Source organism: Hippopotamus amphibius, chromosome 16, assembly GCF_030028045.1.
Source record: "Hippopotamus amphibius kiboko isolate mHipAmp2 chromosome 16, mHipAmp2.hap2, whole genome shotgun sequence".
NCBI classification, from domain to species: Eukaryota; Metazoa; Chordata; class Mammalia; order Artiodactyla; family Hippopotamidae; genus Hippopotamus; species Hippopotamus amphibius.
The window spans coordinates 34795604-34820998 of record NC_080201.1 but is presented as its reverse complement, the minus strand read 5'-3'; the positions used below and the strand labels follow the sequence as shown (position 1 = coordinate 34820998).

The window sequence follows — 25395 nt, the reverse complement described above, 5'->3', positions numbered from 1 at the left end:
TGGCTGCTCCTGCCGTCACCCCCCAAGGAGGGTGGCACGGTGCCCACCTGACAGCCATCGGCATCTGGCTCAGCCTGCCGCTGCCCATGGATTTCACAAGGGGCTGCGTCACGGCTGGGGCATTGCCAGTCCCGGGCGCAGACCTGCTGGGCTGGAGCACCTCGCTTCCTCGTGCTCCCCGTTCCCATGCCCCACCCACCCCGAGCCTTCGTAGGAGGACGAGGTGTCGGGGTGGGCGTGAGCCCTGGGCAGGCGTGGGCTTCCCTCTTGGGTGGCCCTTCTCCCGTGATGCCTCGGGATCGTCCTTTCTCCCGCCATCTGCTGGTCTCTTTGTCGGGTCTCTTCCACTGGCATTTTTGGAGCACTAAGTGCTGTGTTGGGGATAGGACTGAGCCCCCCCTGTTGTCAAGATGGGCTGGGACGGCTGACCTTGGGCCCTGGAGGGGAAGCCCGTGGGGTTCCCAGGTTCCTCTAACACGCGCGTCAGTCCGTTCCCCCCCGTCTGGGGTCATACTCGAACCCGCCACCCCCGGCCCCTGCTCTCTGTTGGGTTCCGTGTCTCCGGCGCTCTGGGCCCGCCCCCTGGCTTGGGCAGCAGCCGGCTTGCCTCTTTCTGCCGTGTGCCCTGCAATCCCCTCTGCTCAGAGTGCTTCCCCACCGCGAGCCCCCCTTGCCTCATGCCACGCCCCCGGGGTCCTCAGGCTCAGGACGGGAGGCCGCTCAGTGTGTCTGCTCCACTTGGCAGCGCCCCTTCCCCCTCGGCTCTGTGTGGAGACACCCTCTCGCCGGTGCTGGGGGTGCCAGGAGGGCCCTCCTCACCCCTTCCTCTTCTTTGTGCCTCTGTCTGCCCACCCCCCGTGACCACTGGAAGACGTTACCCTGCAGCGGTGCCTGAGGGAAAAGAAACACACGGAGGCCTTTGTTGTGGGTGCCGCAGTCCTCAGACGTGATCCTGGCCCCCAAGGCCCACCTCCTCTCGTGTTCTGCTGAGTGGGGCTGGAGGTGATGGGGTGGGGGTACCCATGACCCAGGGGGGAGCTCGTGCCCACTTGCAGGTAGCAGCATGGCAGGCCTGGCGTTCGGGCATCCGGAGGCCCCCGGGAGGGGCGCAGTCAGTGGTGTCCCCACCCACCTTCAGGACCCAGAGTACCTGATGGAGGCCTCTTTGTCTTCCAGGACCCAGGCCTTCTTGCCCCTTGAAAGTGGCTGAGTTCCCTGCCTCAGGTGCAGCGGACTTGGGTGGATGGTTCCTGGCATCCCTGGCTGCCGGAGGCCCAGGATCCAGGGTTGCAGCCCCTTCTCTACCCAGATGGGGAAACGGAGGCCCGGAGGGCTCCACAGCCTCGGGCCCAGTGTGTTTCCTGGTCAGAGCTGTTTGGAGGCATGTTTCCCCTGGCCTCACTCAGTGGGGGATGTGGACTTGGGGAGGTCGTCCTCTTCTCCTGGCCTCAGTCCCCCCATCTCTGCAGTAGTCACGCTGACTCTACTTCTGCACACCTCCTTGCCGTGCTGGCCAGGGACCTCCCAGGGCTGCCCATCCCTGCTTCCTGAGCCTTACTCCTAGGCCTCTCCTTCAGGCCCCATCCGGCTGGGGGCGGAGGAGCCCTTTGAAGGCAGCTAGAGGTGTTGCTTTAATGGGGTCCTGGGCTAATGGGGAAGTGCCCTCTTCTGAAACACCCAGACTCCCTGGAGCCCCTGCTCAGGTCCCCTAGGTAAGGGGTGCCTTAGTGCCAGGCAAGGCCTGGGGCAGGGGCTGGTCCCCTGCCATCTCTTTGCGAGACCCCACTTTCTGGGCAGGGGAGTAAAGGAAGAGAAGAGCTGCCTTTTCGGGGCTGACAGGAAGTGAGGCCGAGACCCCCAGGACTTTGTTGTTGAGGTCTTTCTTTGTTGCAGGCACCCTAGTCCTCAGCTGGGTTCCTGCCCCCCAAGGCCCACCTCCTCTTTGTCTTTCTGTCTCTCCTGGGTCCAGCTGGTGTTGATGGGGTGGGAGTGATAGCGGAGTTTCTCAGGCCCACCCCTCTTGTTTGGAGCTGGCTGGGTTGGCCCCAGCCGGCTCTCCCTGTGTGCCAGCCTCTGTGTCAGGCCCCTGGGCATTAGGTACCATCACCAGTCCATTCTGCAGATGAGGAACCGAGGCCCAGAGAGGTTAATTAACATTCCCCAGGTCACACAGCTCCTCTGATGTGGAGCTGGAGTTCTCGCCTGTTTGGTCTCAAAGCCTGTGCTCTCAACCACTGGGCTTTCCTGCATTCCTGACTGCCTGGCCTGAGGCTGGGCCCTTGCCCACCCTGGCATTTCTTTCCTCCTGTAGCTTTTGGGCACATATCTCTTCCCTCCCCCAACATGGGCTCACAAGGGACCCTGCGTCCATCTTGTCTGTTGTAGCTTCAGCACCTCACCTGGTACCTGGCATGGGTAGGAGCCCAGTGAGCACCTGTTGGATGGCGGTGTGGGGGCCTTAGGCTGGGGCCTGTTTCCCTGTGGTAGAAAAAACACAGCAAGGTCAGCCCCCTTTCATGTGTGAAGTTTCTGGATTTATAAGGAGTTTTTATAGCCACAAGGTCATTTCACTGCCAGAACAGGACGGAGAGCGGGGGAATAGTTTCATCCCCATCGCTCAGGTGAGAAATCGAGGCCTGAGAGGCAGGTGACCTGCCAAAGCTCACGTAGACGGGACCAGGGACACCAAGGTTGGGGCCCAGGTCCTGCAGTTCAGGGTGGGCTGTGTTTGACTCAGTTCATGAGTTTGGGATTTGAGTGTCCCCTGTGCGCCAGGCAGTGTTGGGTCCTGAAAGTGGGGCAGTGTGTAGCCAGACCTCCGCCTTGGGAGTGGCCTCACATAGGCAGTGACAGGCCAGGGTTTCTGTGCTGTGATGGGAAGTGCAGGCACTGAGTCCAGACTGGGCAGCCCTCCTGGAGGAGGTGGCAGCTCAGCCTGGCTCGGAAGGGCGGGCAGGAGTTCGCCAGGCAGAGGGAGTTTGGGGGCGGGGAGGTAGGCAGTGCTTTTAGGCTGCCTGAGCCTGGAGACGAAAGGGTGGGGCTTGTTTGGGGAACCGAAATAAGTCAAATCACACAGCCACGAAGAAGGCCTCAGGAAGCGCCGGAGGAGCTTGTTGGCTGCAGGTGAGCAGGTCTGGGCTCGTTTTCCTTGGGGTCGCGGACAGGTGTGGGGACCCCTGGTGGGAAATCCCAGGGGAGGCTTGGGTTTGGGGGGTCGTGTTGCTGCTGTGCACTGAGACTCCATCACAGCGACTTCCTGTGCCCAGCGGAGTCTGGTTCCAGAAGGCAAGAGTGTGTGGAAGGAAGGGGTGACCCACCAGGAATGGGGGGCTTGGGCTCGAGGGACAGCTGTGGGGGAGGGGCTCCGAAGCCCCTGTGTTTGTGGCTCCGGAAGCCAGGCTGTGGTTTTAGGGAGTGTGGGGGAGTTCTGCTGGGGCTGCTTCCCCTGCAGAAGGGCTCTTCCGGGCTCTGGGCTGGGCTTCACCAGGCAGCCCTCCCCTTCCTTCCCCGGGTGTGCCCCCTTGACCTTGTACAGTTCTCAGGAAGCCTTGGGGAAGTGGGGTCTCAGCATTTTGGATCAGGGCCAGGCACCCTGGTGGCTGGCACTGCGGGAGTCAAAGTGGGGGCTCTGGGCTAGGCCGTGGCTTCGGGAGCTAGACTAGACAGTGATGCCTCGCTGGGTTCCACGGATGCTGGAGAGGCTGTGGCCCCCAGCAGGGCATGCTGAGTCCTGCATGGGGGTGCCTTTCCATCTGCGTTTTCCGCTGACCTCTCTATGGCTAGCTTCTCTGGTAGTATGGTGAGAAGGGACCTCACAGACCCCTGGAGGAATCAGGCCCAGAGAGGGCCAGAGGCAGAGGTGGGCTGGACCTTAGGTCTCTGTTCCCTGCATTTCTTTGCTTGTGGCAGGTGGGGAGACTGAGGCAGGGGGCTCTTCACAGCATTGCATGGGAGAGGCAGGAAGTATGACAGGAGGGTCTTTCCTGGTTGGTGTTTAGTGCTCTTTCCCACTTTCTCTTCCCCAGGGCAGATTGCTTCCCCAAATGAAATCTGCCCGAGGGCAGGGGCTCCTCCAGTCTTCCCCTCACCCTACCCTGGAGGCCAGGCTCAGGGCCGGTCCCTGTGTGCCCATCCAGCCCAGCCCAGGGTCGGGTGGAGGTAGGGGAGTGGAGCCCCAGCCTGAGGGGGCTCCCAGACTGTCAGAAAAGGGGCAGATAGTGGCCTCTGTGGGCCACAGTTGCCCAGGGAGGCTTCTTGGGGGAGGATCCCTGAGCTGAGTCTTGGAGATGCCAAAGTCAGCATTTCCCAAATAGGATTCCTTAGAGATTTAATGCAAAGCCTCGTGAACCAAAAAGACTGGGAAATATTTAGCTGTGTTTAATTCAGCAGCTTGCTTTCCTGCAGGACTTCTCAGAACCTTTAATTTGATAATATGTACAGGGTATCTTTAGAGAAGGAGGAAGAGAATGCTAATCCCAGAGCTGCCTGTGACCAGAAATTGGCGTATGTGTGGCTCTGTGTGTGTGGCTTTTCACGGCCCTGCTATTGTGCAGAGCAGACCTCAGGAAATGCAGACATAGGGTGAAGGAGGAGCCTGGGCCTTGGAGTGGGATCCAGGTTGAATCCCAGCCAGGAGGCTTTGGACAAGGAGCTTAGGATCCCAGAGTTGGTTCCTCTGGCGAGAAATAGATTGAGAGCACCCCTAACCCGCCCTAGGGGTCAGGATGCAAGGACCTTGCCTGTTCCCAGCGGGTGCTCAGAGACTGAAGGGTCAGGGATGCCTGCTGGCGGGTTTCCTGCCCTCTCTGTCTCCCAGTTGGGTTCAGAGTGTGCAGAGCATGTCTTGAGGGCTGGGTCTTGTGCTTTCTCTCCTCTCTGCAGCCCTAGAAGCCATGGGGTGAGGACCCGATGCTGCCTGGAAGCTCTCTCTGGCTCAGGCCCACCTTCCTTGACCAAGGGGCCAGCTGCTCCCTTGAGGTTCAGCTAGGCACCTCGTGGGGGTGTCCGCCCACGGGACGGGGATACTGCTCATGCCCCAGAAAGCAGTCTTGAGGCGCTGACACTGTGCTGTCCACCCCGGAGGCCAGGCCGCTTCCAGAGCAGGGTGGGGGCTGTGGCCCGTGGTAGGGTGTGCTGGAGGGGCAGGAGTGGCCGTGGGCCTGCACCCAGCCCTCGAGGCCCCGTCTGCCAACTTGATAGTGCGTGTCATCTTGACCTGGGTGTGTTGTTTCAGGTGCACCCCGCCCCCCACCTGCATCACCTCCACTGAATCCCCTCAAGGCCCTGGGTGGCCAGAATGTTATCCCATTTTTTCAAATGAGGAAACTGTGGCTCAGAGAGGATAAGTAACTTTTTCAGGGTCATGCATCTTAGACGTGATGGACCTGGGGCTCTTTTTTCTTTTCTTCTTTTGTTTTTAGGCTCTATTTATTTTTTGTGTATTCTCATATATATTTATATATGTACACACACCCCCACACCCTGACAAACATGGTAGGAACACATCTTTCCATGTTAAGGTCTTTATTTTTTTTACTTTATGTATTTATTTTAAAAACCCCTTTATTGAGGTGAGTGACATACAAAAAGCTGTGCATTTTTATTGTATACAACTTGATAAGTCTGGAGGTAAGTATGCACCCGTGAAACCATCACCACAATCTGTGCTGTAAAACTGACCCTCACAGCCTAAAGTTTCCTTCCTCCTTTTAAATATCATTATTATTTTCATAAGAACACATAGAATTTACTGTCTTGAAAAATCGTTTAGTATACAGTACACTCTTGTTAATGATAGGCGCTGTGTATATGGTCGACCTTGTTTTTCCTATTGAAAACTTAAAAAAGATTGCACAAGCTATTATAACAACAGAAATATAAGCTGAAAATGAGGAGAAGTGAGATTCATTCACTCTGTCAAAGCAGCAGTTTTGGTGCTTCTGTGTCCTGGTTCAGTCCTAATCCATTCCAGGCATGACCTTCACCATGTGTATTTTTCACAGGATACCCTTCCACAGTATGGTTCAAGCTGCTGCATCTTTTTGACAGCTGTGTAGTATTCTGCTGTAAGAATATATTGTGATTTATCTTCTCCAGACTGATACATTGTTTTCAGTCTTGCAATTACAAATAATTCTGCAATGAATAATCTTGTACACATGTGAAGGTGTTTGTAGGATAAATTACTTGAAGTAGGTTTGTTAGGTCAAAAGCTGTGTGTGTACATTAGTGACTCTGTCAGATATGACTAAACTGTCCACCCCAGAGGTTGTGCTGAATCACATTCCTGCCAGGGGTGAGTGTGAGTGTTTGTTTCCCCCCAGCCTGGCCAACACAGATTTATGAAATGCTTTGATCTTTGCCAATTGGGTAGGTAAAAATAGTTTTCCATAGTAGTGTTTAATTTGCATTTCTCTTGTTATGGGTGAGGTCAGCTTCTTTCCAAATGTTTAAGAGATTTGTATTATCTTTCTGTGATGTTTCTGTTCCTACTCTTCTCCCATTTTTCTATTAGGTTATTGTTCTTTTTGATTTGTAGGAACTCTTTACATATGAGGGAGATTAGCTCCTTATGATAAAAATTACAAATGTCTCTGTAATGTCTCGCTCTTTTCATTTTGCTTTTGATGGTTTTTACTATGTAGAACAATTTTTTTAAATTGTAATTGAATTTATCAGTCTTTTCATTGTGGCTTTTAGGTTTTGTGTCAGGTTGGAAAGGACTTATTCACTACAGCATTATATGAGAATTCTTTCATGGTTTCTTATTCTCCTTGGAAATCATCCTGGTGTAAATTATGACTTCAGCTTTCTCTCCCTCCTCTGGGCTCTGCTGACTTTTTTTTTTTTTTTCTTTCCAATTTTCCTTTTCTTTTTTTTTTTTTTTTATTTTCTTTATTTTTTTGGGGGGTACACCAAGTTCAATCATCTGTTTTTATACACATATCCCCTATGCTGACTTTTTTTTTTTTTAATTAATTTTTTTTTTGGGGGGGGGTACACCAGGTTCAATCATCTGTTTTTATATCTGCTGACTTTTTAAACAGACAACTACAGTGCAGAAGCTAAGACTTAAACCTAAATCTTTCTTGCCCTCACCAGGACAGTGGATACTCTGGGTTAAATCTGCTGTTACCAGTGGACCCACTGTCTGGGTGGGCCACCAGGGGTAATAGAACAGAACCCACTGTTCTGCCATCTTGGGCAGGACCAGCACCACATGAGGTCCCTGAAGGCCAGCTAGACTTCCCCTTTCTGTTCTTCTTTATCGAGGGGAAAGCAATCAGGAATGAAACATGGGCATGAAAGTGTTTTCATTCTATTTTGTTGTCTTTTTTTTTTTTTTTTTTTAATGGCGTACGGGCTTAGTTGCTCCGTGGCATGTGAAATCTTCCCAGAGCAGGGCTCGAACCCATGTCTCCTGCCTTGGCAGGTGGATTCTTTACCACTGCGCCACCTAGGAAGTCCAGTATTTTCATTCTAAAAGGGGAGCCTAGTGAAGGTAGTGGTTAAAGGAATGAATCACTAATGGTAGAATTTCAGGCAAGAGTTGGGGGGCGCGGATATAGCTCTTCTTTCCAATATGGGAACCTGGTTGTTTAGTTAGTTAATAGACATTGTTGCTTGAACATCTCCTGTGTGCAGAGCCTTTTGCAGACACCTGGGGGAAGGGATCACCATGGTGTCTGCCTTCTGAAAACTTGTGCCTGGAGCTTTCTTCTTGACACCTGGCCTGATTGCTGGCACATGGAAGGTGGTAGTGCACATCTGCTGAAGGAATGAATGCATGAATCTCTGTCAAGATGAGTGAGTGAATAGATGAACTCTCCCCAGGCAGTCACTAACCATCATTAGAATTGGCAGACCAGATGTATTACCCCTGGCGGCTGGAGCCTTGGGGGTGAGGGGTGACAAGGTATTTGTGTTTTAGAGGAGAGGTTGACTAGGGTAATGCATAATCCAGAGGAGAAGTGGAAGGGAGGGTTTCAGGAACAAAGAACAATTCCCTGCCCCACCCCTAGAATTAGCTCTCTGGGGCCAGGTGACGAGACACACAGGCTTTTCAGCTTTTTCTCTGTTCCTTTCGTTTTATGATTTAGCCTCCATTCCTTGTCCAGCCCAGAGCTGGGCCTCAGAGGTTTAACATAACCACCTCCTTTACAAGAGGGGAAACCAAGGCCCAGGTAAGGGTCACAGAGCATGTTGGTGGCAGCGTTGGGACTGGAACACAGGTCTCTAGACCCCAAGACTGAGTGGCAGCCTGTGGTCCCTGGAGTCTGGGGTGGGGTCAGCCCTGGGGGTTCTTGGGGAGCAGGGCTGTCAGGGGGCTTATGCTATTGGGGGACTTCAGCTTCTGCTCCTGTCTGGTGGCTTCGCAGACTGTCACCTGCAAAGTGGAGATGGAAAGATAAAGTGGAGGGCTGTTAGGGGCTCTGCCCCCTTTACCCCCTGTCTCTTCTGTTTGGACCTCATGGTTGAGCTTCCTCAGCTCTAGGAATTGAGCCTTCCTTCTGGGCTCATTTGCTGTTTTGTCCTCACAAATTTGGTCTGTCGGCCATGAGGACCTGCACCTCACTGTCCCCTGAACCTGGGTGTCAGCACTTCAGTTTACTGATGAGAAAACTGAGGCCCAGAGTGGGAGAGACTCTGCCAAGGGTGGCAGAGCTGGGATTTGAACGCAGGCTGCCTGCCTCCCAGGCACAGCTCACCTGGGGAAAGTGTGATGGAGCAGGTGCTTCCTGTTCTGAGGGAGGCCCTTGTCTGTTTTCATCATCTCCTGCCCTAATGCCCACCCCACGTCCTCACCAAAGCTGCCCTGCCTGCCCTCTGCCTCCTTTCTACCTGGTTCAGGATTCAAACTGGTTGGCTCATCCATTCGTCTGTCCCACAAGCATCATCCAGAGCCCAGCTGTAGGGCACAGACTTAAATCCCACAGCGGTTTGGTGAGGCACATGCGGGGATGTGGGTTTTTTTTTTTTTTTAAGGAATGATATCTTTTTTTAAAAAATATTTATTTATTTGATGTTGGTCTTAGTTGTGGCATGCAGGATCTTTTCGTTGTGGTGTGCAGGCTTCTCTCTAGTTGTGGCGTGCAGGCTCCAGAGTGTGTGGGCCCAGTAGTTATGGCATGTGGGCTCTCTAGTTGTGGCGCACAGGCTCTCTAGTTGTGGTGCGCAGGCTAAATTGCCCCGTGGCATGTGGGATCTTAGTTCCCTGACCAGGGACTCTAACCCACGTTCCCTGCACTGGAAGGTGGATTCATAATCACTGGACCACCGGGAAAGTCCCAGGTGCGGGGATGTTTGATAGGAGTCTCGGAAGGCCTCCCGAGGTGGACCAGTGCCCGGGAGAGAGTGGTGTGGGGAGGGAGGTTAGGCCCCGGCATGAGCTAAGGCTTGGAGAGGCCCTTAGTCCCATGAGGTTTCCTGGGTGCCCCTTTGTGCCAGGCCGGGGCTGGGCAGAGCTGGCTCTTCTTCATGGTGCTCTGGGTCTGCTGAGGGAGGCAGCGTTAACATGAGAGCAACAGAAACAGAAAGTCAGCAAACAGAAAGTCTGCCAGTGACCCAGCCCATCAGGTGCTGGGCTGGCCTAGGGGGCTAGACTGCGCTGGTGGGTGTCTGCCTGCAGCACTGCGGTCGCCTGCGGGGTGGTGTGGGCACAGGGTCTGGCCTGAGCGGCCCGAATGGGGCCTCTCCTCTTCTTAGGCCTGCCTGCTCTGCTTCACACCCCAAGGCCCCACTTCCCCTTTCTGGGGCCACCAGGCCCTATGCAGCACTGGGGCCTGCCAGGGCAGGGCCAGAGGAAGCCAGGCTGGGTTCCTGCCAGGACTGCTTGGGTGAGGAAGTGGGTATCCTGTCTCTGTCTGTGAAAGCTGGGGTGGGCTAGAACTCCTCCAGGGGTGTGGTAGGGCTGGGGGTGCTGCCTGATCAGCCAGTTCCGCTGGGGAGGGCCTAGTCCTACAGTTGCAATTAGAGCTCACAGCGCCCTATCTCCAGCAGGTCTTCTAGCTGAGGAACCTGGACCCCGCCTGTCAGTATTTGGCAAGAAGACCCCAGTCCTGTCTTGGTTGCAGGGAAGGGAGAAGACGGTGTATATGGGGTAGCTCAGAGGGCTTCCTGGAGGAAGAGGCCCTCCTGGATCTTGGTGGCTGCCAGGAGGCTCCCTGGCATGCCTGCCTGATCTTGCCCCTGGAAGGCAGAGGGAGGTACCCCACTCTCTGTCTGGGGCATCGAAGGGGAAGGGCAGGAAGGGGTTGGCATTTTGAAATGTTATGGGCTCCGTGGATGTCAGCAATGGGAGGGTGATGGGTAGGACCCAGGGTGGCCTGTATTCAAATCTCAGCTCTCTTTTACTAGCTGTGTGACCTCAGGCCAATAACTGAATCTCTCTGTGCCTCAGTTCCCACATCTATAAAATAGACACAGTAGTCTTACTCACCTACACGGCAGGGGTGCAGATCTCGAGAGACTGCAGTGCTGGGCACACAGCAAGCACTCAGTAGATTTTGTGATGGTCTGTCCCGCTCACTCACAGGCCCGGGGGCTGCAGGAGGCTCAGAGCCCGCCAGGGTCGCTGCGGAGAAGAGCTTGATTCTACCTGGGCTCCCTAATTCCTCCCGCATGGGAAGAGTCTCTGGAGGGTCCTGGAGAAGATGTGGGGAGCCCCTCCCCCCAACCTGCAGTCTTGGGCCCCCTGCTGCCCTGGTTAGTCTGGGACAGGGGGACAAAGGTATGAGCTGGAGTGGGGGAGGGGGAGGGTTTCCCTCCCTGGCCTGGTGCCTTCCGCAGGAGGTCTTAGCCAGGACTGGCTGCATCTGCAGGGACCCACTGTCGTCTCTGAGCTGACTTCTCTCGACTTGGACGCCTCAAGGGGCCATGAGTGCTTTCTGGACTCAGCAAACTGGGGCAGGAGGCCCAGCATGGACCCGGGGACTCTTGGTTCTAAGTGCCAGAAGCTCACGCTGGCTTCAGCTGTGAGGGGCATTGATTCCCCCGGCAGTAAATTGAGCCTCAGACAGAGCTGGATCTGGGGGCCCCAACGGGTATGTTCAGGGCTCTGTCTCTCTCCAGCTGCCCGTGTGGGCTTCCTTCTCAGGTGGGCTGTCTACTGTGGAGGCTCAGGTGGCTGCCAGCAGCTCCAGGCTACTGGCAAAGAGAACATCTTTTCCCCATGGGCCAGGAGAAGTCCCAAAGAGGGTTCTCACGGACATGGTTTCGGTCACATGTCCATCCTTAAACCAGTCACTGGGGCTTGGGAGAGACTGTGCTGTTGAGCCAGACCTGGGTCATGTGGCCCCTGAACCAGGGGTTGGGAGAGGGGGAGAGGACCACGCCCAGCAGAAGCAGGAAACACCCTCCCAACTGGACCATTGGGGGTCCCCCTCCTCCGTGAGATGGGGCTGCTCTCCCACCAGAGTTATTGTGAGGTGTGAGTGACAGTGAGGGAACCCCAGCTCCTCCAGGTGAAGGGGCCTTGACGTCTCTGCTCTTGGTGTCTTTGGAGTTCACACAGGACCCGTGAGGTGGGGGTGAGGGAGTGACAGGAAGGCAGGGCCTGGCTTGACCTAAAGTCGGACGTACAGCTAGAGAAGTGCCCAGTGCTGGGGAAGATTGCCTTGGGAGGGCTGAGCTGCCTGTCACTGAGGCCTGCCAGCTGAGGCTGCAGGAGTGCGTGTTGGGGATGTGGCACAGGAGTCCACCCAGGGGCCCAGAGGCGCCCTCCCAGTTATCAGCTGATTTGGCAACTGGCAGAACTGGAGGTAGGACAGAGGGGCCTTGAAACCTGCCCTGACGGCAGGCGCCTCTGGGTCTCATTTGGGGGGTGGCCCCTGGAGAGGAGCTGGCCTGTGGAGGGTGGAGGTACCTGTTGGTGCTGGGTTGTCTGCAGGAGGGAGAAGGGCAGTCCTTCCTTGCAGCCCTGCCGTGCACTGCGGGAGCGGGCGGGGGCCCTGGGGGGGCCGAGGCTCCGTGCCCGGTGCTGCCCAGTGTCCTCCTCCTCTCCCGCCTGCCGTTGCCCAGGAAGTGGCCTAATTAGATCCCTCAGAGGAGTGTTTACCAGGCCTGAGTTCCCAAGACTCTCAGAATCTTTCAGCTAATGCCTCTCTCTCCATGCCTGGCTCAGCCGGGCTTTGTGTGCCTGGAAGGGCATGTTGGCATCTGAGGGTGCAGGGCTCTGTGGTGTGTGTGTGTGGGCATGCGTGTGTGCATGCACACAGATGGAGAAGCACACTTATGTGTGTCTTGGCCACCCACAGCTCTGCTCTGGGGGCTTTGCCCGAGGAGTGGAGCAGCTGCAGGGAGTTGCCTTGGCTCCTTGGAGTTCGGGGTTTCTCAGCCTGGCAGTCCCGGTGCACTGGGGTTTGCGTCAGGCTAGAGGAACAGGCAGTGTTGTGTGTACTTTTGGCAACTGGTTCAGTCCCCGAGACCTGCTGGAAGGAACTCTGTGGGGAAGCCGTTCTCAGTTCAGTGAGACAGTGAGGCTGGGGCGATGAGCCCTGGTTTGGGAGCTGGCGGACCTGGGTTTGAATCGCGGCTCTTCTACCACCCAGCTCCAGCTATGTACTCTTAAGCAAGCCACTCTGCCTCTCTGGGTTCAGTTTTGCATCTGTAAAATGGCTGTAACATGTTGGCTTTAGCAGGTTATGAAGGCGAGAGTAGAGCTGTGTGTGCAGGCACTTGGCGTGACAGCATTAGAGCTGTTTTACCCGTGCCCTGGAGTGGGGGCTTCTCAGGGCAGGGACCCTGTCTTGTTTTGTGAACCCTTCAGCACAGGGCTGGGCATATATGGTTAGTGCTCAAAAAATGCCGCTTGTGGAACAGAACTGGTGAATGTAGATTTAGAGGTGGCAAATTAGTGGGTTGCACCACGCAAATTTTATGAATTTTTTTTATTGAAGTATAATTGATTTGCAGTGTTGTGCCAATCTCTGCTGTATGCCAGAGTGACTCAGTTATACACATGTTTACGAGAGTACATTCTCTTTTTATATTCTTTTCCATTATGGTTTATTACAGGAGATTGGATATAGTTCTCTGTGCTATACAGTAAGGCCTTGTTGTCCATCCATTCTAAATGTAATAGTTTGCATCTACCATCCCCAAACTGCCAGTCCATCCCTCTCCCTCCCCCATCCCCCTTGGCAACCACGAGTCTGTTCTCTATGTCTGTGAGTCTGTTTCTGTTTTGTAGATAGGTTCATTTGTGCCATGTTTTAGATTCCATGTTTGTGATACCATGTGGTATTTGTCTTTCTCTTTTTGACTTACTTCACTTAGTATAATAATCTCTAGTTCCATCCATGTTGCTGCAAATGGCATTATTTTGTTCTTTTTTATATCTGAGTAGTATTCCATTGTATATATGTACCACATCTTCACTTTATCCATTCATCTGTTGATGGACACTTAGGTGTTTCCATGTTTTGGCTGTTGGTACTATGCAAATTTTAAAAATTAGCTGCCAGCATTTGATAATTGGTATTTCACGTAGAAATCAGATTTTAGCTTGTCCAAACACTGTGGACACTTTGGCAGCCCTGGCTCAACCCTCCCCCACCAGGGTTGCCTGGGTTAAACAGGTAGTTGCCAAGGCTTGTGGACACCTGCCTGGGCCCAGAGGGAGCAGAGGGGCCAGGACCCCTGGCAAACAGCCCCTTCCTCCGCCCCCAAATATGTGGTTTTTCCATTTTGTGCCTGGAGTTTGAGGAATAGGAGCTCCCAGATAGAATAGTGCCACAGGTGGCTCCTGATCCTAGGTGGCCCCAGGTTACTCAAGGCAGCTGGTACTCACTGGAGGGGCTTTGCTTAGATGCTGGGACTCTGTGTACCCGGCTATTCTGTCTTTGGAGGCTCTGGACTGACTTTCCTTTGCAGCTTCCACAAGTGGCCTTTTGCACCCTTTGTGACTGCCCCGAGCCTTCCCATGTTTTACTGCCTCCCTGCCCTCTGCCACCTGCTCTGTCCTGGATCCTGTCTCTGGGGCAGGCCTGGAGGATGTCACAGGCCTCGACTCTTGGTCCAGGGCTGCTTCCTTGACGCAAGGTTCCTGCTGGGAATATGGCAGCCACCCCAAGCTCCAATCGCTGCATCTAGGGATTGCACATTTTTGGGTAACTTTCTCTCGCTAGAGACTGGGAGCCCTAGGGAGAGAGCGAGCCAGCCTAGCACACAGGTGGCATAGTGGGCCTGGTGTGCCATAGGCATGATTAACAAGCCTTTTGGGGGTAAGCGAATGAGTAGTTAAAGGAATGAGTAATTATACGAATGGTGCTGGGGAAAGAGGGAGCCCCTCTGGGCTGAGCATTGCAAGGCTGGGGTCTGCTCTCAGCTTTATCGTAAAGGGTCCGCTGTGATCTTCTCTGAGGTTCAGTTTTCTTTTCTGTGAAGCAGGATTTGAAGCTTCTTAAATTGTTGTCCGTGGGCTCTTTTAGAAAAATTCATTTGTATATGGAAGCTTAACATAGTATGAATGCAAGGGGGATGCTCTGAGTGAAGCTGGCGTTAGGGTCTGAGGCACAAGACGCACTGAAAAGTTCTGGTAATCAACTGAGTGAGGTCTTCGCACAAGAACCATTGGTACAGAAGAAAGCCTACAAAGAGACTTCACATGCCTGGCCACCTGACTGAGGACACAGGTGGCTCCACGGAACTCCTGAGGGAAGGATGGTGGCTCCACTAATGGCTGGTGGGGTAATTAGATACCCATTCAGAAAAAGAAGCTTGATCCCTGCCTCACACCGTACCCAAGAATTCCTTGAGGTGGATGAGAGACCTACATGTGAAAGTAAACTAGTCAGACTTCCAGAGCAGTGCTTTCCAGTAGAAGCTTCTAGACGATAGAAGGGCTCTCTGTCTGCGCCGCCCAATGTAGTACCCACTAGCTGTGTGTGGCCGTTGAGCACTTGAAATGTGACTGGTATGGCTGAGGGGCTGCAAGTTTTTTTTTAACTTTAAAAATGTTTTTAATGTAATCATCATGCTATTATGCTTAAAAAATTAAGTGTAATTTATTAATCCCACCTTCAGTTCCTGTTTAGATCTCACCAGTTGTTTCAAATTTTTTTTTTGTAGTCGCAGCTTTTTAAAATCAAGATCCAGATAAAGTCCATTATATTGCATTGGGTTTGTAAGCCTTTTATATTTATTTTATTCTGTAACATCCCCACTTTCTCTCATGTCACTGACTGGTTAGTAGTGGGTTATTTGTCCTGTAGGCCAGTAGTTTTCAAAGTGTGGACCAGTGGCTTCGGCATCTGCTGGGAACATGTGAGAAATGCAGATTTCTTGTCAGGCCCCTTCCAGTCCTACTGAAACAGATGCTGGGAATGCAGCCCTCCACGGCCTCAGCTGGGTACCACTGCTGCTGACTAGCCCACATCATAGATTTGGCTGGTTGCTGCCTCTGCTGCCATGTATCTCCTCCAGTTAGCCTCTATATGCGACTGAATTTTTAATTTCATTTTTAATCACCTTTAACTTAATTTTTGATAGTCATGTGTGGCTAGTGGCTACTCTATTGGACAGCACAGTTCTGGGAAACACAGGGGACCAGCTTTACAACCTTGGGGTGGGCCAAGCTTTAAACAGGACCTAAAGGTTAGGTTTGGTTCAGGTTGATAAATCAGACCCGGGGCTGTGAGGCCTGGCCCTGCTCTCCCCTGATGCCAGGCTTCCCAGTCAAGGTCAAATCTTGGTCTGCTTTGTGTCTCTGCAGAGCTGAGGACCGCGTGTCTGTTCAGTCGGGCCTGGATGCAAAGGCAGATGCCGGCGGTGCAGTGAGCAAGGCCTGGCAGCTGGAGCAGCGCAGGCCACGTGCACCCATGGAGCTGCCAGCCGAGGGGGCGCCTGCCCAGCCCCGCCTGCCAGGCTCGAAGGGGCCAGAGGCCTAGGCGCACAGGGGCGGGTGTCGGCAGGCAGATGCTGCCCAGGCCGTGGGGTTTCCTGTGTGGACTGCTGGGCGGGTGTGACAGAGGTGGACGATGCCGACCAAGGGGCGCTACTTCCTCAACGGGGGCCCCGACCAGGATGTGCTCTACGAGAAGTACCGCCTCACCAGCCAGCACGGGCCACTGCTGCTCACGCTCCTGTTGGTGGCCATCACTGCCTGCACCGCCCTCATCGTCATCGCTTTCAGCTGTGGGGTGAGTGGGGGCAGCCTGTGGGCGGTGGGGGCTTCCCTGGCATCCAGGTGTCAGCTCTGATGCTTTGTGCTGGGGAGGGCTGGGCAGGGCAGCATCTTCTTTAAGCCTGAGTTTCTGCATCTGTTAAGTGCTGTGGAGCGTATTTAGGCTGGAGGAAGACCTATTTTTTATTTTAATTTTTAAGTCTGGCATGGTTTTAGATGTTACATTAATTTTGGCAAACAAATTACCCTCACTTTTCTCCACAATGGAGTTTGATTCTAGTGAAGGCCTGTGTATCACTGCCCCCACTCCCAGTACCATGGCAGATATCATGAATCAGTCCCAGCACTCATTCTCCTGGAGCCTGCAGGGTGGGCCACAATCTTTTCAACAGAGCAGGCACCACTCATATTATCTCTGACTTAAGTGTTGCCCTGCTACAGCCATCACCTTTGTGTGGCTTTTGAGCACTTGAAATGTGACTAGTATGACTGAGGAATTGAATTTTCAATTTTATCTTTAACTGATGGAAATTTAATTTTGAATAGTGACCTGTGGCTAGTGGTTGCTGTATGGGACGGTAAAGTTCTAGAAGAAAACATCAGAGACTACAAGGTGTTAACAGGGTCAGCACCGAGCAGGTGCTCTTCCAGTGCTGCCTGTATCTCTGTGGGTATAAACCCCAGGGCCTTTGCTTTGTCGTCGGCACATAGTTACTGTGCACCTACTGTGTGCCGGCCCCCAGATCAGTCTCTGTGCTCATGGAGCTTAGGGGCCGCTGGGGGAAACCAGGTGCGGTCCAGCTGTGAGTCGTCTTCCCTGTTAGCCTGCCCAGTGTCGCGCTTCTGAACCTCTCCTCAGGCTCTTCCCATCTGGGATGCCTTTGGTCATTATTTCCAAACGTCCATTCATTCTTTAAGAGTTAGGAGCAGTGGCATCTCCCCCAGGAGACTTTCCGCAGCTTTGCTTCTGTGCTCTTGTGCCTGTGGCCTGCAGGTGCGCACAGAGCCCCTGGGGACCCGGAGGAGGCCTGCGGGGGAGGGGTGGCAGTGAGACCATCCCAGGACTGGGCTGGGGAGGGTGCTTAGGGCCCCACAAGCGACTGGGGAAAGGTGGTGGTGAAGGCCTGAGGTAGGAAAGAACCTGATGTTTAGAGGGAGGATGGAACCCACCCCCCTGGAGGAAGCCACAGGGGACCTTGCTTAGGGCAGACTGGACAGGTTCACCCATCAGGCCTCCTGCAGGAGGTGGCACCCTGCTGGGGAGAGTTCTGGCATTTCTGTGCATGTTTGCCCCGCCCAGGACCACTCCAGGCACCAGGCTGTCCTGGGGACGGCGTTCTTCACGCTTGCTGTGTTCGTGGTTCTCTACGCGCTCGTGTACGTTGAGTGCCTCGTCCGCTGGTGGCTCAGGGCCTCGGCGCTGCTCATCTGGGCCTGCCTTCTGACGCTGGGCTACGTGCTGGTGTTTGACTCATGGATGAAGGAGGCCTGTGCCTGGGAGCAGGTAATAGGGCGGGGGGTGCCGGTGGCCCTGGGGGTTGGGCACCGCCAGCCAGCTGCGCACTCGGTAGCTCCTGCCCTCTCTGGGCATCAGGTCCCTTCTGGAGATGGGGCCTGCGCTGGGTGTGCCAGCCACGGGCCCTTCCCTCTCTCTGGGCTGTGCTTCTGTGACTGAGAATGGGCCCTGGGCTGATCTTCTTCTCTCAGCTCTGCGCTGGTGAGATGGGGGTGAGGTGGGAAGAGGGTCCACTTGAATGTCTGGCTGTGGCGTTTCTGGAAACGCCACATCTCCAACTCAAAGAGGCAGAAAGGCACGCGTTGGCTCCTGTGTCAGGAGAGGCCCTGGGGTCCGTCTGGGGCTGCAACAGGACCAGATCCTGCATTCTCTCGGCTCCACTTTCCTCTGTGCTGTTTCGTGCCCTGTCAGGCCACCCCCGGCGTGGGACAGAGAGGGCTGCAGCACCTGCAGGCTGCCGCGCCACCGGCCTGCCCGGGCCAGCCGCAAGAGACAGCCCTTGCCCAGCCAGCTGGAGTAGCACTGGCTGGCCCGGGTCACGGGCCCAGCCCTGGATGGTCCCTGTCCCCAGGGGCTGGCCCCTCTGACAAGTGGGGCTGGGTCCTGTGATCGGGGTGGGGTGAGGCTCACGGAAGCCATGCAGATGGGCAGCTCTGGGGAGGGTGCAGCTCCCAGAAGGGGCGGACGCAGGCAGGCGGGAGCAGCAGTGGCCCGCTCGGCTCTGAGAGCGGACTGGGCCGGTGGGGCTGTGCTGCTGGGGGTGGCGGGTGAGCGGGCCCTGCCCAGCCTTCCAGGAGTTACCACTCCTGAGGAGGGAGAGCTGTGGGCAGTGGGTGCCAGGCGAGAGCTCCCTGGGTCACGAGGGTGGTAGAGGCTCAGCCTTGGCCCCAGATGGTAAATCAGCTTGTAGGAAATGATGCCGGCTGGGCAGATTTTGATTTTTTTCTTGTTCTATTGTGTGTCTGTCACTGCCTCTCACCACACAGCGTTGGGGAAGGGGTTGACCTGAGGGCAGAGGGTGCCAGGGGCCTAGCCTCAGCGTTCAGGCTTCCGGGGCCGTCCCCATTAGCCGAGGCTGCGGAGGGACCCCACGCTGAGCCGTGGGTGGGGGCGGCATGGCAACCGTGCTCATGACGCGCTCTGTGCAGATGCCCTTCTTCCTGTTCGTGGTCTTCGTGGTGTACACGCTGCTACCCTTCAGCACACGGGGGGCTGTCGTGGCCGGGCTCGTCTCCAGCACCTCCCACCTCCTCGTGCTCGGCTTTCTGATGGAGGCCTTCACCACGCCCAGCGTCCCGGTGGGGCTGCAGGTGAGGGGCGCGCGGGGGTCTGGGCGTGGGGTCGGCTAAGGCCTCGGGTGGGGATTTGCTTTGGGCTGAGGTCAGCCAAGGCTGGAGTGGGTGAGCTGGAAGCCTTGGAGATAGAGGTGTTTGCTGACAGGTGGCCTCAAGGCCAGGCTTTGTCCAAGTCAGCAGGTGCCCTGCCCTGCAGCCTTTTCTGTGCTGGCCTAGGGCACCCCAGAGGCTCGGCCCCTCCCTCGAGCCCTGACCCTCGGGCCTCCTTCCTGGGTCCAGTGCACTGTTGCTGGGTGAGGCCCTGTTCCCGAGCTTTCACCCGTTCACTCCAGAGCCACATCTAAATAGGGTTGGACAGCCTGTCTTGCATCTTTGTGTTGAGTGATTATGAACAGTTAGTGGTGATGTACAGATGTGTTTTCCTTCTGACCAGGCCTGGTGTCTGGTCTGGGAGGCGGAGGCCAGAGCTCCGGGCAGCCAGCCTGGCGCTGTGCCTTCCGCAGCTGTCCTTGGCATTCCCCCTGGGCTCTGGGCTCTGTGAGGGGACGTGTTCCTGCCTCCCTGGAAGTGGCTGGCTTCTCTGGTGTCTGGGGCCTGAGCTCTTCTGCATGGGGGAGTGCCTGGCGGATGCCAAGATAGGCCTGAGTCCTGGTCCTGTGGTCACAGCGACTCACTAGGAGACCAGCCCCTGTCTGAGCCTCAGTTTCCCTGCCTGCCCGCCTGCCCCACGGAGGCTGCAGCCCGAGAAGGTTGGGAGCCCAGGGGAGGGGGTGCCGTCACGAGCCCACCAGGAGGGCAGGTGTCCGGGGGCACGGGCGAGGCCTGATGCTGAGCCCGCCATGGCCTGCCTGCAGCTGCTGGCCAATGCTGTGGTCTTCCTGTGCGGGAACTTCACGGGAGCCTTCCACAAGCACCAGATGCAGGATGCCTCCCGTGACCTCTTCATCTACACCATGAAGTGCATCCAGATCCGTCATAAGCTGCGCATTGAGAAGCGCCAGCAGGTGGGGACCCGCCTCCCCTTGGAATCACAGCCGTCCCCCGCCCCCCGTCCGCAAGCCGTCCCCCAGGCCCCACACCCTGCGGCCTTTCTCTGAGATGTGCTCACTGGACAGCATGTACGTGGGGCATCTGGCTGGACACCCATGCCAGTGTCACCCCAGGGGCTGCTGGGGACAAGGCAGGGTGTGTGTCCATCATGTTGGTGGCGGGACCTAGGCCAGCGGCGATGCGGGGGCGTGGTGGGCAGAGAGGACAGAGGCCTGGGGCATGATGCCACCCCTCCTGTGTCCCGTGTGCCAGGAGAACCTGCTGCTGTCCGTGCTGCCTGCCCACATCTCCATGGGCATGAAGCTGGCCATCATCGAGCGGCTCAAGGAGCGCGGGGACCGCCGCTACATGCCCGACAACAACTTCCACAGCCTCTACGTCAAGCGGCACCAGAACGTCAGGTGGGCGGCTGGCCGGGCCGTGTGCACGGTGTCTCCCAGGGAGTTCCCAGCAGGTGGCCCCTGTCCTCCTACCTGGAGGCCCAGGCCCCTGCCCGGCCTCAGTCTCCCCATGTGTTCCCCTGGGGGTGGGAGCAGGTTAGACCAGCGTTGGGGGAGATCCACTGCCCCCTAAAATTGTTAAACTGCGCACACATGTGACTGCTGGGAAGAAAGCGGTCTTTTCAGATGACTCTCAAAGAGGCACAGGCCCCCCCCCAAAAGCAGGTGAAGCCCCCAGGTGACTGTCAAGGGCCCCCCGGTTTTGACACTGCCTTTGACTGATCTGAAGGGGCTGCAGAGCCTTACTGAATGACGCTGAGCTGAGGAAGGCGTAGATGGGGATGCTGTGGGCTCCATCCTGGTCCTCCGCCTGCCGGCTGAGCGTTACCCTGAGGCTGGCCCACGGCCTCTGGGTTGTGGGTAGTCCAGGACTGCAGACTTGGCAGCTGGGAGATGTGGTGCAAAATGCAGCTCTGGCTTCCCAGCAAGTCTTAATCTTCCTGGGCCTCAGTTTGCTCATCTGTAGAATGAGGGGCCTACAAGGGCCATGTGAGGAGTAGATGTGTGAAAGCGCTGGGTGTGGAGTTCAGCTGGGAGGAGCAAGCAGTCGCATCTTACCAGGGCTTTAGTTCTGAAGTCTGCAGAGGTGAGATCCAGGTATGGGGAAGGAGAGGAGTTCCCAGGTGCCTACAGATCCACCTGTAAGGGCGCCATTCAGTCACCTGCAGTGAGGGCTCTAAAGGGGCTGGGGGTTCCAGATGGGCCCTGCAAACTGGGGCTTGCCCCATTTTGCTTTGATGTGAAGCCTCTGGAGCTTTAAATCGACCTCGTGGCCGGAGCTGCTCTCCCATCCCTGTGGAGGTAGAGGGCTCGCAGCGGTGATTGAGTGCGGGGCTGGCGGATGCTCAGGGGCCCTTGACCCTGACCCTCCTTCTGGCCCCACCCCACCTCCAGCATCCTCTATGCTGACATCGTGGGCTTCACGCAGCTGGCCAGCGACTGCTCCCCCAAAGAGCTGGTGGTGGTGCTGAACGAGCTCTTCGGCAAGTTTGACCAGATCGCCAAGGTGAGCCCACTGGCCCGTGCTGCCTCCTCTCTGCTGATGGTAAAGTCAAGAGCCCTTCTTACCACATCCACGGGGTGTCCTTTGTCCAGTGCTGTGCTGAGATGGGCATGGGGAGGCCTGGGCTGAATCTTAGCATTCAGTCAGCAAAGCTTCCGAGGGCCCCATGGTCAAAGTAGAGGTTGAGCCAGGATCCTGTATCCCAGATCCCAGAGTGTGAGGTGTCTGGGGAGACTGTCAGTACACACTGGGGAATGCACTGGGCTTCTCGAGTTCAGAGGGGGGCTCTGGAAGGCTGCCTGGAGGAGGAGATGGCTCCATCCTCACTACGCAAGGTCAGCAGCCTCAGCCTCAACTGGGAGCATGGGAGACTGTGGAATGCCAGGCCTCACTCAGAATCTGCCTTTTGATAAGTTCCCAGGTGAGTAGTCTGCACATTAAGGTTTGAGAAACCGAAAAAGAAACTGAAGAGGAAAGGAACAGTGTTAGGGGAAGAGGGAACAGCATATACAAAAGCCTAGAGTAGAAAGACAGCTCTGTGTGCGCATGCAATGAAGGCGGCTCGGGGTGGGTGGGAGACAGTGTGCTGGCCAGGAGCATGGTCACAGGGTCAGACATGCAGGGACTTGAGGGCTGAGGTGAGGAGTGGAACTTGACCTGAGGACCCTTGAGTATAGCAGGTGCCAAGCAGGGAGGGCATTGGGCAAGGAGAGTCTCCAGGGTGCAGCCAAGGCGGGAGGGGTCTGGAGACCAAACAGGGCTGAGCTGAGGTCTCACTGTTTTGTCTTCACGAGCAGCACCCAGCTCTGGGGGTGTGTGGGGGTGGGGTAGGGTGTGGAGGAGCCTCCGTTATTCATGAATTTACCATGTGGTCCAGAGACCTGCTGAGTAGCAGCCCTGGCTGCCCTCAGGTTGCTCCCGGCCTCTGTGCTGTGCGGTTGGGAGAAGGGTGCAGGGGGCGGGACTGGGGAGTGCCCAGCCCTGCTTCCAGTGGTCAGCACGACGTCCTGAAAGTGGTGGCCACTGAGTAAAGACTCAGGTGTAAGATTTAGGGCAGTGGCTCTCCATCCAGGCTGCATGTGTGAATCACATGAAAAGCTTAAATAAAACACCAGTACCCATGCCTACACCCATGAGAGTTTTTAAGAGCCTCCGGGGTGACTCCATGTGCAGAGAATCAGTGGTTTAGAACTTGCTGGGAGGCAGGTTCTGGTCCCACGCTAGGAAGAGCTGCTCAGTCTTGGGAGCGACTGCCTCACCAGGAGTGGGCGCCATCTCAGAGAATGAGCTTCCCATCACAGGAGGTAACCAAGCTATAGTTGGCCATCAGTAGCCAGGGCTGCTCTGGAGAACTGTCGCCCCTGGGTACTGTGGACTCAGTGACTCTGAAGGTCTGTTTGTCCAGGAGCCTTCCTTCAGGAGCTTCCGTCATGATTTCTCCTGGTGGGGGTTCCTAGAGGTTGGGCCTTATGTGGACCCAGGCTCCGTCCTCACTACACAAGGCCACAGCTGGCTCTTTCCCTGCCACAGAGCCAAGGACCTGCCCTGGCCATTTAGGACACAGCCCGCCTTCCGTGGCAGGCCCAGGAGGCAGCCTCACTTTACAGATGAGCAGAGGGAGGCTATGGCAGGTGCCAGGCTTCAGGCCACAGCGTCCAGTCCCTGGGCAGACACAGCAGGCAGGGCTGGTCCCAGCCTTTTCTGCTATCAGCAATCAGATTCCAGAACTGTAACCTCCTGGCGAGGGCGAGGGCCTGCTCTTAGAGATGTCCGCACCGCATCTGGGCTCAGGCACCTTCCGCCCCCCCCACAGTCGCACAGCTTCTCCAGTTTGTAAGTGTCAGGGGCGCTGGGAGGAGCAGCCTGGGGAACGTGGCCTCCGGTAAATCCCTGACAGCGGGGCTGGACCCAGCCCGGCATCCCTGACAGCGGGGCTGGACCCAGCCCGGCCCTGAAGGAGATAAGGGCAGCGGCGCCCTGAGCCCATGCCTGGGTGTCCCGGCCCTCGCCAAGCTTCTGCTGCTTTCTAGGAAAGCAGTGTCCTCACTTGCCTCCGCCAGGCCAGTCAGAACTCAGCGTGTGCCAGGCGGGGCCCAGCAGGGAGCAGCTGGCACACACTCAGATGGGTCATCGGAGGAGGGCTGAGGAGGGGACGGCTCACGAGGCCTAGCTGGTAGGGAACCTCGAGGGAGGGATGGTGCCTGGCCTGGTCATTGGCGCCGGGGGGTCACCCCCAGGCCTGGTGGGCATGCCAGAGAGTGGGCACTGGATCTGGAGACAGAGGGCACCCTGGTTCTAGGAGCCAGCCCTCTGGGACCCTGCGGGAGGGTGCTGGGGCAAGGCTGGGTGCTGGGGCCTCTGTAGAGGGTGGGATGGGGAGTAGACCGGAGCCCAGTAGGCAGCTCCTCCTTCCTGTTCCCTAAAAGCCCGCCCCCAAGGCCTTGATACTGTGGCCGCCTTTGCTGAGGGCTTATGGAGGGTCAAGTAGCTGTAGCACCACCTCAGATGGAACCCCGGACAGCCTGCTTGGGCCTCCCCTGCCCCTCCATGGGCATTTTCCTACGTGACCCCACCCTCTCTCCGCCCTCCCTAAACCCTGCATCCCTAGTAGCACAGCCGTCTCTCGGGTTGCCTTGGTACCTGCTGACCCCAGAGCTCATGGCGCCCGCCGCCGCTCTGTCCTCGTCTCCTCTGCTTTCTGCGCTTCACCCACACGGGCTGCTGTGCTCCGTCTCACACAGCTTTCTGGCCTCGGGATCTTTGCACGTGCTGCTTCCTTCTGCCCAGAATGCTCTTCCTCCAGATCCTGGCGTTGTTTCCTCCCCCTGTTCCTTTATGACTTTGCTTGAATGTTCGCTGAGAGGCCTTCTCTGGCCTCCCGGGAACTTCCTCTTCCCTCCCATTCCTCATTTTTCTCCATAGCGCTTATCGTCATGGGTGTGTGTAGATTTCGTTTATCTGGTTTAGTGTCCAGCTCTGCCACTGGCTGCAGGGATTGTTTTCTGTTTTGCCCACTGCCGTGTCCCACTGTCTGGGGCAGGGTGGGGCCCTCGGTAGATGCGCACACATTGCATGGATGAATGAAGCAAAGGTAGCACCTCCCTAGAGGCCCTCAGGCGGCCGCCCTTGGTAATGCTTGCTTTCATCCCTGACACCTGCTCGGGGTTCCTCCTGCAGAGCCCCTGTGCCCCCAGTCCTTTTGCCAGGCCCAGAGGCGGCTGCTGGTGGCTGGTGCCCCGGAAGAAAGCCCCTGGCCAGAAGGGAGCCTGGCTGACTCTGGAGGGTGTGGGGAGGTGGCCGACAGGCCTGCTCCCTGGCCCCCGGGCCATCTGCTGACCAGGCCTCTGCCTTGCCCTGCAGGCCAACGAGTGCATGCGGATCAAGATCCTGGGGGACTGCTACTACTGCGTGTCGGGCTTGCCCGTGTCCCTGCCCAGCCACGCCCGCAACTGTGTGAAGATGGGGCTGGACATGTGTGAGGCCATCAAGTAGGTACCGTGGGCAGGCCCAGGGCACCGGGGCCTGTTCCCACGGCGGGCCCCTCCTGCTCCCCAGGGCACGCCGGGGACGCGTTGTCCCTGCTTTGTAGGTGAGGAAACTGAGGCTCCAGGGGTGCGGGAGGCTTACCTGGACCACTCAGCAGTGTGTTTGCATCCCTCCCGCTGGGCGCGTTGGGACTCCGCATCCCAGAGAGTCTTAGGTGCTCAGCTGAGGGCCATGAGGATGGGCAGCTGGGCTCCGTTTCTCCCGAGACCGAGCCTTCGCAGCAGCAGGGGAGCTGGCAGATGCAGGGTCCGACTCCAGGCCTCCGTCTGCTTCCTGCTCCCCGCGTGAAGACCCTGGAGATGGGGGACCCGCCCTCAGAGCTGCAGGGGGACCCCCAGCCTAGCATCCAGCTCCCCACGAGG

The 25395-nt window shown here is 56.6% G+C and overlaps 1 protein-coding gene across 13 annotated transcripts in view; it reads left to right on the top strand.

Moving 5' to 3' along the window:
- Window positions 1–25395, top strand: part of ADCY7 (adenylate cyclase 7) — a 61204-nt gene that overhangs the window by 17625 nt on the left and 18184 nt on the right. For 5 of the 13 annotated variants that reach the window (XM_057713058.1, XM_057713061.1, XM_057713059.1 and 2 more), the window contains exons 1-8: window positions 15070–15120; window positions 15713–16139; window positions 17424–17627; window positions 18788–18949; window positions 19789–19938; window positions 20237–20385; window positions 21379–21490; window positions 24848–24975. In XM_057713058.1, coding sequence (XP_057569041.1) covers window positions 15978–16139; window positions 17424–17627; window positions 18788–18949; window positions 19789–19938; window positions 20237–20385; window positions 21379–21490; window positions 24848–24975 — 1067 coding nt within the window. In that variant the 5' untranslated portion in view covers window positions 15070–15120; window positions 15713–15977. Of the gene's footprint in view, window positions 1–2985; window positions 3124–15069; window positions 15121–15712; window positions 16140–17423; window positions 17628–18787; window positions 18950–19788; window positions 19939–20236; window positions 20386–21378; window positions 21491–24847; window positions 24976–25395 lie in introns of those variants that run through there. The other 8 variants (XM_057713055.1, XM_057713050.1, XM_057713051.1 and 5 more) reach the window with 5 other exon arrangements.